The 11,568-nt window shown below is 37.4% G+C and overlaps 1 protein-coding gene across 1 annotated transcript; it reads right to left on the reverse strand.

The window, feature by feature from the left end:
• Nucleotides 1–337: 337 nt before the first annotated feature.
• Nucleotides 338–7,183, reverse strand: LOC128362682 (beta-1,3-galactosyltransferase 2-like). Its single transcript, XM_053323529.1, has 4 exons — nucleotides 7,027–7,183; nucleotides 5,161–5,168; nucleotides 3,370–3,627; nucleotides 338–937 (listed from the first exon to the last, which is right to left on the reverse strand). Exons 1-4 carry the CDS (start codon nucleotides 7,181–7,183, stop codon nucleotides 338–340), a joined length of 1,023 nt encoding a protein of 340 aa, XP_053179504.1.
• Nucleotides 7,184–11,568: the final 4,385 nt, after the last annotated feature.

Below are 11,568 nucleotides of genomic sequence, written 5' to 3' on the forward strand. Positions count from 1 at the left end.
GTTCAATGAATTTTGAATGACGAGCAAGAGGCTCCAGAGAAAGAGAGAATAGAAGTGGAGATAGGGGGCAACCCTGATGCGAAGATCTGGAGACTGTGAATCAACACCTTTCAAAAACTGTGTTAGCAATTGCTTTAGTTGAAAATATTGTACATTTACATTTATAGCATAACTACATAAGAAGCCTGCATCCATGAATAGTACTTTAATCTGAGAAGAAATTTAACATTATTTTGTTATTTCCATTTGGCCACATTTTCATGCAGAATAGATTTAATATGAAATGTACAGTCACACTAGGACAGCTTAAACAGCTGTAAGGCTAAGGCAGAAGTCTTTAACAGCCACTTTTTGTTTGAGTCTGATATGTTTTCCATGTATCCAAAAGCTGCTCAGAGCTCTCTAGTATTGTTGTAATGACAGATGTCCAGTAACAGCTGCCTTGCCAAAAAGGTATTGTTGCCCTGAACCAACCACCATTAGGAGGATTTCTTGGTGTAATTCCTAGATGTCTCATACACAATCCCACATACACATCTTCAATGTAAACAGCTTTTACATGTGCAGACGCCTTTAGAATCTTTTTAGGTAAATCAAGTGAGAATACATAACCCAGTCCCAAGGCATAAGGAGGGTACGTAGACTCAGGGAAGGCAGAAAAAGGCAGAAACCACTTTGAGTTATGGTCTCGAAGAACAGGGACACCCAATGCCACTAGTCCTGTCATGTACAGATTTTGGGGGGCTTTCAAAAGCATGCTAACAAGATTGTGGACATTCAGGAACATATCAGAGTCGACCTTCATGGCATAAGAGGTGTTGGGGCAGTGGTTGTTGAGCCATTCGAACATGACCATAGTTTTAATGGTGAGGTTAAGGTAGCTGTCCAAGAAGTCACTCTGGAGAATATCATGATGTTTCTGGCTTTCCTGTAACACCTAAAGACAGGGACATAGAAGAACAGAATTTACCCTCAAATGTGTTACTTCAGCCTTTGAAAGGAGTATCCGACCTCTTAAAGATAAGTCACGTAAATTAATTATTGAAGTGAAGTTATTAGAACACCTCTGGGATTCATTTTTATCAATAATGATACCTAGATAAGTAACAGAACTCTTTATTGGAATATTGGAAATTGAATCAATACAACACTCTTTAACTGCTAATAATTCACATTTTTGAAGATTTAAAAGGAGACTGGATGCTTTAGTAAATTGTTCTATAATATCAGTGGCTGAAGGTACTTGAGAGCTGTCTTTTAAAAACAGGGTCGTGTCATCTGTCAGTTGACTAATTAAAATATTTCTGTCAGCAATAGAAATACCTTGCAGATTACTACACTTAATATGATCACATAAAAGTTGGGCAGCTAGTAAAAATAAGTACGGAGATATTGAGTTTGATTGAACAGTTGGCATTATTATAATATAATCAAACCTTGGGTCATACTTGCAGGTAAGGTACTGGAAAGTAAGCTTTCATTAAATACTTGCAAAAGAAAGGGCGCCATCTGCTGGGAAAATAGAATTCAGAAGATAATCCAACTGTTCCAGGCGATTTGTTATCTTTTAGAAGATTATAGTCACTGATTTGTGTTTGAGATAACGAGAGATCATAGTTTTTCTAACCATTTTTCCAATGAGGTCAATATGGAAGAATATGTATCTAACAGAAGTATTAGTAGTGGGGAAATATCATAAGAAAAGAATACACAATAACTTGAAAGTTAGGTCAGCTTCCCTGCAATGAAGTGACTGATCATCAGTTTTAGTAAGACAGGGAACTGAGCGATGTAATCCTGCAGGACATAGAAAGACTTGAAATCAGTCACATTTTACCTCAAGTAACTTCTTGTCCATTTATGAAGGCCTGTGCACCGATATAATAAGCAGGTTTGCCTTCACTTTGTGACTTTTTTATCAAAGGCCACGTCTTCAGCCTGGCCTCTTCGATGAGTTCAGAGAGATCCTCGGAGCAAAACGGAGCATGTGGTCACACATGTAGGGATGATTTTTGGCAGACTTCCAAGCAGCATCTCTGTAGAACCTCAGGGAGAATCAAATGATGATGGGTCTTGGCATGGAGTGGTTTGAAGATGACTTTCCAAAACGATGAGCAACGTCAATAACAGTTGGAGGCATGTTCTCATGTTCTCACCTTCTGAAAGGATGTTCTGGCAGACCGCTATGGCTTTTTCTTACACATTTCCTGTTGGGTTTTCGACGACGCCATAAAGCTTCAGGTTCCACCGTCTTGAGTAGGAGTCCAGCTCGCACACATGTGTTTGGAGGTTGATAACTTTCCTCTCTTCCTCTTTAAGACGTGCATCAACATTCATCATTTCTTTCTGTGTGTCCTTAATTTCACTGCATGCAAAGTCTAGAGTTTTCTTTAGCCCCTCTATTGTAAGTGTATTGCTGTCGATTTTCTTTTCAAGAGAGTTGGCTCTAAAGAGCTTTTTTAGCAGTTGGGGAGTTTGCAGGGAGTTACAGGTAGCGGCGGAAAATCTTCGTCTGCCAACTGGTAACTGTTATTGGTGGTACAGGGCACGCGTAGTCGTGACATGAGGATATTAGCATGTTACCTGGGTGAGCCTCAGAGGAGAGGGCTTTGTTATTATGAGCTCTTTTCCTGTCCCGGTTCGGCATTAATTGCTTTTAGATGCCAAAGAAGTTACTTGAACTAGAGCTTCTTCATTTCTGGCCCATGATCCAGTAGCTATGAATCAACATTACCAAGTATCTTCATTTTGCCATCAAATAACTTCTGCTGGAAATTAGCAGTTTAAAGCAGCACTGTGTTCATGACCTAGCACCCAGCTTTACCTTTTTGCTGTTTGGTGCTGGGGTTGTATAATACAGTTAGATTATCAGAGCTTTTGTGAAAAATTGCTACTTGTTGGTGATGCTAGAAAAGTGGTTGATTAGGGCTTTGAATTAACCAAACCAGATAAATTGCGACCCATAAAATTTGAACAAAAATCTGAAATATGCTAAAACATTGTGTAAAACTCTGGTAATACTCTTTGAGTTTGTTTTTATGACCGACCACTTTCACATAAACATTGTTGATTGGTCTATTGTTGATATAAAAATATTGATAAGTGCAGCTTTGATGTTTATTTCCTTTAAAGAAGATTAAATGAAAAAATTAGTCTAACAAATCTTTCCTCTGTGCTGTGATTAGCTTGTGAGTTCGATTTTCTCAGCAGCCTCAGCTGTAGCCTGTGGTCAGCAAGAATAGGAATGCGCTTGGGTTTTCCTTCAAAAAACCTCAAGAATTCTTTCCCTTCCCTTGTTTAAACAATTGTTTGATGGTTGAAAGGGGTAGTGAAAGTGAATACAGTTATTTCAAAAATGAATCGACTCACTTGTTCCTCTGACCCATCTGCCCCTGTAGACTGTCCCAATAGGAAATAATGGCTGATCAATTGATCCAGAACTTTGGTTTCTTTGCCCCATGTGTTGCGGATGGCGTCACGGGCCTTTTTGTTGTGAGGTGCAACTGGAATCATAAGAACCAAGAATGGTCTTTCCTGCCGACATCTATCCGGTTCATCCAATATTAAATGGTACTGGTGCGGGTATGCCACAAAGTACTCTGATGGTGAAGGGTCAGGTGATGGGGTCTGTGCAAGCAGAGAGGGTTGGTGTTTATTGAGTGTTACAACTTAACTTGTCTACACTGTAACATTAAAAAGATAAAATATGTATCTGTTAAGGTATGTTAAGACAAAAGGCAATGTGAATTTAGACTCCGATTTAATGGAGCAGTGTGTACGATTTAGTGGCATCTAGTGGTGGGGATGCAGATTGCAACCAGTTTAATACCCCTCCCCTAATCTCTGTACATTATAAAGTAGATTTTATAAAGCCCAGAGATCAGTGTTGGGCAGTAACTTCATAAGTTATGTTTTTTAGTAATGACCAGTGTAACAAAATTCAATATGAAATACAGTAACATTACAGTTACCAATCCTACATATCATCACCCAATTTGGGGATTGGCTTGCTTGTTGGATAATGAAATCTCAAAGCTTCACTGTGATATGTTACATGTGAGTGAAGAGGAATTTAAGTTGTCTGAAGGCACCTAATAAATTATCAAGTAATGTAACTTATTGCATGTGCTGTTAAACTTTTCGCAAAGTAATTACTTTTTTTAAATCTAGTGTTTATGCCTTAATTCACACAGTCTAGAGCGAGATTAAGTCTATTTGCTGCTAAACTACAGCACGTGATGAAATAAATTCATTCTGAAAGCTGCTGATTTAACATGTTAAATCTAAACCTTTCATAAGAACACAGTAACTTTACATATTTCATACAGTGTGTACCTGTGTGCTTTCTCAAGCCTCAAAACTCTTCATCAGACCTGTCACTATGCGCAAAAACACTACTGCACCCGAGTCTCACTTTTGCACATTGTGCTGCAACAGCAGTTTGGTCTTTAAATACTGAAACATCTCAGCAACTAGTGTCCTGGAATACTGCTGATCAACACACCACCATTTATCTGTACAACATATAGCATTACCAGCATTATAAGACGCTATAGTTCATAAATGTAGACACACATATCATTATGTTTAAAGTTATAGTTATTATAAAAGTTACTGTTTTTAGTGTTGACGGCCCTTTACATACCTATAATCGTATGCAGATCCAACCTCTCTGTATTTTACTGTTGAACAGGACACACACCGGTGTATAAGACGCACCCCAATTTAAAATGAAAAAATACTATGTTAAAGGTGTGTCTTATACACTGTTTTTTACGGTACTTACTTTGCCAACTGTTGTCAAATTGTTGTAAGATTTGATTGACCATATGCTCACCCCAATGTGCCAAGGCTCAATGCTTGAACTGCACCAAGCTAACATCAGAGCTCCAATGATGAGGAACACCAGACACAACCATCGGCAAATTCTGTGAAAGTGAAAATAGACATCTTTAATGCCCATTAACTACTCATCGGAAGCGCTTTATGATCCATCCCTGGATTAGAAACAGGCAGCACTTTACTTATATTGCCTCTCCCTTTACCAAAAACAGGCATTCCTCATTAGCTGTGATTTATGTGAGACTGCAAAGGAAGGAGTCACCATTAAGATCTGCATCCATCAGAAGCCAGCACACCCACAAATTGCTCTGGGCTTACCGCAAGCTCTAAAACATTTGAAGAGAGGTGTGTGAGGCATGTTTACACATTATACATATTGATGTGTAGCATGGTAGATATGCTTTACAAGCTTCTCTATGGACAGTGGACACATTTGATTTGCTTTGTAGCCCTGAAAATAAGTATTACTGTGTTTTTGTTACTTTAGATGCTAATTAATTCTAAAAACCACACCTTTAAAAATATTAAAAGAATGACAAAAGGAACTGAGAAGGTGAGTTTGTTGGTTTTGGATTTATAAAATATACTGTGAGGGAATTTGTCCTAAAAGCCAATGAGGTATTTCAATTGACAGGAGTTGGGGCACATAGCTATAATATGCAAAATGTGTGACTTCATCAACAAAGACGCAGGACACCAGGGGTAAACACCCGTTGATATTAGTGCTTTAAACCCGGAGAACTATTATTCCAGCTGACAGATGATTACACAAACTTGGACATGTATAATGGGACAGACCATGAAGTAAAAAGTAGTGGACCAGTTATGACTAGGGTTGCAAAGGGGTGGAAAATTTCCGGTAAATTTCCGGAAAGTTTCCGGTAAATTTCCATGGGAAGTTAAGCTGGGGAATTTTGGAAATATTCCAAATTGGAAACTTTCCATGGGAATTAAGGGAATTATGGGAATTTATGGGAATTAAATGGGAATTAAATGGGAATTTATGGCAACTGAGGGTAATTTAGTGGAAAGGTATCATCATTTGATTGATTAATTGGATAAAAAAAGTCCACCCCTTCATTAAAAAACAGAACATTATTTTAAGTTGACGATGAAAAAAGGTGCACAATGTCGCTTGATGTCCCTGAGCTGTTGAAGTTACATTAAATTATAAAATTATTTATAATTTAATATTAAAAAAACAACTAAATGTTATCATTCTTAATGGTTTCACACACAACTCTGAAAAAATACAACAATGTGTCTGTGAATCTACACATCCCTGAGGGGGACATGTCCAATGTATCCTGGTGGAGATACAACTCATAAAATCCAAAATATACAAGATGTTTTTAAAACTATTAGTTATTGTTATTTACTTAGGTGCAAATGATATAACTAGTAACATCAAAGTTCCACTCCTGTCTGTTAAAGTGATATTTGCTGTATAAATTGTGGTTTATTTGGTTTTGACCAGTTTTATTTTTTCCACCATAAGGCTAAATATAGCACTTACACATAAAAATATCCCTAAATATATTACCATATAATGTCATCAAAACCACAGGCTCAAAAGTCTGGCTTCAAGTTGTGTGCTCTGGGCTCAAAAGTGTGGTCCAGAATTGTAGAAATCATCTGTGCATGTGATGGAGGAATGCACAGTGCATGTAGGGGGCGTGGTCTCAGATAGCATAGATATTCAACTGTACTGCATGATATCTGGTTGTTTTAGTCAGGATTATGCTAAAATATTATTTTACACAACTATATTTAAGTTCCCTAATAAGAACATACCTTCAGTTTAGTAAATTCCCGGTTTATTCCCGTTTATTCTCGTTAATTCCCATTAATTCCCATTAATTCCCGTTAATTCCCGTTAATTTCCATGGAAAGTTTCCAAGTTTGAAAATTCCCGGAATTTTGCAACCCTAGTTATGACACATACAGACAAAATATATGGGATCTCCGGCAATAGATTTCGTGCTCTGTGCGGGATCCCGATTTCGACGATGTTTACAGCAGTAGCCGCAGAGTAGAAGCCATCAGGTAAGTGTTTATTTTAATAAACTCCTGGTGTACTTACAAACTTTCCAATGCATCAATTTATGAGTGAAGACCATATTTGTACTACTGTAGAAGTTTGATACCAGTCCAGGCATTATTAGTGGGGTAATTTAGTAGCACCTGTACTAAGCCATGTTGTATCTTCAGAGTTCCCGCCGCTCAGGTCTGCTGCTTCTGCCGTGACTGATACCACAGATACCACAAGGCAGCCATCAGGCCCCACTGTGGATCCATTATCTTTTAGCTCTGTGTCATCAATCTGCATAACAGAAGCCATATCTAGTTTATAGCTTAGTCAATGACCCTGCTGGCGTGCATCTCCAACATTCATCCATCTGTCAATCAAACCAAGCGTTTCAGTCTGGTTGTTAGATGGTTGTTTTTGCTGGTTATAAGGAGATTAGTGCATCAACCAGATGGCTGGTGTTATGCTGCTTAGTGATTGGACCTACATTCATACATGAACAACATGAACAAGGTGATTGTGTGAAAACCAAATATCTAAAAGTATTTTATTTTTTTAAGATATACCATGCTTTTGTTGGTGAACACTTGCATTGCACCATAAAATTTAATAAAATAAATAAAAGCGATATGTGGTACTCCACATTCAACAAACATATTACACTCACACATCATCAGTGTGAAAACTAACATTCAGACAGCCCTTAAATCCCCAGTACTCATACACCAAAGGTGAGACAAATTGGGCTGACGACCTGTCCCCACTTCCACCCACGGAAGTCACACAACCAATGAACAGAGAGAGGGGCAGGCCGTCACATAATTATGACTGGCTTTTTTTGAAGGATCCTCTAATAAAACTGTTGTCACTGACAGGTTGGATAGTTCTAATAATCTCCTCCATTTGTGTCATGTTCTTAATGAGAGTCAACAACATGCTGAGAAAGGATGCATCATCTGTGTGTCAGGTCAGGGACAGCCTGGCTTGTACGTCACTGCTCTTGAGCAAGCTAATAACAGCAAATGGAGCAAATAAATAACAGATTAAACTAACAAATAACTATGTAAGTATTTAATAATTCATAGTTGTAGTCACTAACACAATCAATAATGATAGAGGAATTCATTTACAGGAACAGGGTGCATCTGTGAATTTAACAGGAAGTCATTAAGTAACACCCATTCAGAGCCCTACAGTCTCACAGAGAAGAGTTTAAATGCAGTTGAACTAAGTGAATATGGTTACATGATTATGATTTTACACTAATTAGGACAATTCAGGTTTATTTGCCATGCTAGCAACATGAATGGCATCTTCAGTCTGTCAGTTCACCTGTTCCAGACTGATACATCTCAATAACATTAACCAAATAGATTCCCACGGAAGTTGGTTCAGCCATTCATGGTGACCAGAGGATGAATACTACTGATTTTGACTTTTTGTTTAGTGCCACTATCACATTGACATGCATGGTTTTTAGTGAATGATCTAAATAACTGCTCCATGTTATTAGCATGTTTACCATGTCATTGTGAGCATGTTAACATTTTGATGTCAGCATTTAGCTCGAAGACTGTTGCGCTTTAAGGAGCCATTATATTCCATCAGAACTGCTTGTTGGATAGAGTGAAAGGCGAATGACCTGCAGTTTAGGTCTCTGGCCAGATTAGAACCAGGGATGCTGCGATTATGTGGCATGCGCTCTCTAACCACTCGACCACCAGGGTGCTCTTTAACACACTTTTTCGAGCGAATTGATGTTTTTATGATGTTTTTAGATATCTGTACAGTCTGTCAACCATTTCACTGACAATGCTATCAAAGTCTAGATCAAAAAACGAATTACAAAAGCATGAGCTACAAACACATCTACAGGTTTCACTGGAAATAAGTTCCTCTACTGTTTGACTCATCAAAGTGTTGGCAGTTAATTTCAGTTGCTCAATCCAAATGTCTACACAGACAGAGGGAGAGAGAGTTTGTGTGTGTGAGTGTGTGTGTGTGTGTAATGTATATCTACTTATTGCAGTGTCCGGTAAAAGCCTGGGTCTGAAGGAATCTTAATGCCCCTAACGGAAACCTTTCCGCTTCGCTACAGCCCGACGTGCGCAAGGGGGCGAGGTCGCACGGCCAACCCTGTTTGCAGCTTTAATTATATATATTTTGCACTTATGTTTTACATATTTACACTCTATATATTTGTCTCACATTGTCTTTCTAATTGCACCCTTCATATTTTTATTCTTTTGTTTAAATTTTTTTTGTGTGTGTTAAATGTATTTTTATCGTTGCTGGACAGGTAGGGGAGACCAGGTACGGTTGTAACACTTTTAGCAATTTTCCCAATAAATCAGAAACCGTTACAACCGTACACTGGAACAGCCAGTTTGCTATATTAAAAACTTTAATGTGTGCTTTTAAGAAATATATTCAGGTTGCAAAATGCATCTAAAAACAGTGACTCCAACGTTACAAACGTCCCAGTGTACAGGGACAGTTGTAACACATGCCAGGGAGAGTTGTAACATGTCTACATAATTAAGAAATAAATAATTAATCAACAATATCCAAAAGGGTTTATGTTATTGGTATTGTTAATAAGTTAAAATTAAGATAATGGTTACCTCTTTCATATTACATTCAAAAAAACTCTTTTAAAGTTTAAAATTGTAAAGCAAGAAATATCTATATTTTATATATTATCATGCAACTGATTATCATCTCTTAACAACTTATAAAATAACTTTTTAATAATTAAAACAAGCATATTTATATATATTTTTTTTATTTTTTAAGGTTATAAATTAAATTAAAAGAAATGTTTGATATTTCAAACATGGCTTGTGAAGGCATTCACACTACCGGCTGCAAGGCAACAGGCTACAATTCATTGTTAATGGATGCCAGCAACATGGAGCTATGCCTCTGACGCCTGACACTTGTCACTGCGTGTGTACAAATAAGCCAGCCTAAGCTAGTAATAATAAGTATTAAGACAGAGTGAAGCATCAACCATTCACATTTCACCATTCCCGTTTGGCTAGCTGTAGTGTGTTATTTAGTTAGCTGATGTTATGCTAGCTAAGGTTAGCTTTTGTGCATCAAAAAGTGAGAACACTGCATGACACATGGACAGTTGTAACAAGGCGTTGCAACTGTCCACGTGTCACCAGTCATGTTTCTCCTTCATGCTAGAGCTTGACTGCTGACTAGACACATATTAACCATTTCTACTTTTAGCTTACAAAACAGTGAATGCAGTAATAACTGTTTGAATTCTTAGATATTTGATCTCATGACAGCATCCAAAAAATACATCTGATAGAAAAATCAAAAATGTTACCTCAAAAACACACTTTTGTAGATAAATTCTACAAAAGTGCTGCAGATTTGGCTCCTTTTTTGAGGGCAAGAAGACAGTCTAACTGAGCATATGCACAGTGAGTGTCATCACACTAGCTCGTTTCTGATTGTTTTTAAAATGTTCAAAATAAATACAAAAATGCAAATAGGCTTTCCCTTATGGTTATTGTTATTTATTTTTTACAAATGTGAAAGTGTGTCTCATAAAACAGTACGGCTCTACCTAATGACTTACACACTTATAATGGTAAGAAGTGAAAAAAAACCCTGAGGATCAGATGTTACAGCTACATAGTCAGAAATTATGCACGTGCACACAGGAAATCAAGACATTAGCTCTAATGATGAGGAGTGCACTCTCTACAGCTATCAGTCTTACTGATCTCCTGATAAGATCTGTAATAAGAGCTTTTACATTTTGCTGCTGCTTTGTATTTAGTTTCCACTTCAATACATTTCATGATCAAGCTTAATTAAAACGGTAGACTTACCTTTTGGATTTGAGGATTTTCATAAAGTAGAGAATCATTTCAGAGCTGAAGTGTGCCAGTCACGGCAACTAACAGACATACAGAAATGAGGATGTGCTGTCGATGTGACTGTATCATGGTTTGCGGTGCAAGGGTGTTACACACAAAAAATTAAATATATGTAACAAAACTTTCAAGTTAACTGAACAACTTTCAATGCTGGTATTGGATCTTTCTTAGAATCAACATCTGAAATGCTTTATTAATATGCTTTAAAAGAAACAAGCAGCCAACATGACTCACTCAATATTGCAACACATTCTATAGTAAGTGTTGCAATATTATTTTTTAAACAACGCACTTGGACGACAGTATGAAACACTTTAAAGTATTGTACTCTATAGTACGTACTCGGTGGATGCTGGAGTGAACACTGCTGCATTTTCACTGTAGCATTTAGAAGGTCTCTGGATGTGAGGCATATATCTCAATGTCCATCTCACTGATCATCATTATCACTCAGTTTATAAATGAACTAGCCAGGCTTTTATTAGTCAGCTCCCGTCCATAAGAGACTCAGTTGTAGTTAGCTGAAGTTAACTGATTACTACCAGTGATGACTTTCCTCTTCTTTGTTAGAAATCTCCTTATGTCTATGTTGTCTGGGGAAGCAAACATATCAAACCAAAAGAATATCAGCCAAAAACAGACCAGTCCTCTCCACAGTAACAACCAATGAAAAACTAACCGCCCTCCTCATCTTTTCACTATTTGGGTAACCTATCGTTAACTGGTGTGAGCAGTCCTTTTGACCTAGATCCTAAACTCTATAATCTTATGTTATATATTTAAAAACAATTAAAT

The sequence above is a fragment of the Scomber japonicus genome, chromosome 8, assembly GCF_027409825.1.
Source record: "Scomber japonicus isolate fScoJap1 chromosome 8, fScoJap1.pri, whole genome shotgun sequence".
Taxonomy (NCBI): Eukaryota; Metazoa; Chordata; class Actinopteri; order Scombriformes; family Scombridae; genus Scomber; species Scomber japonicus.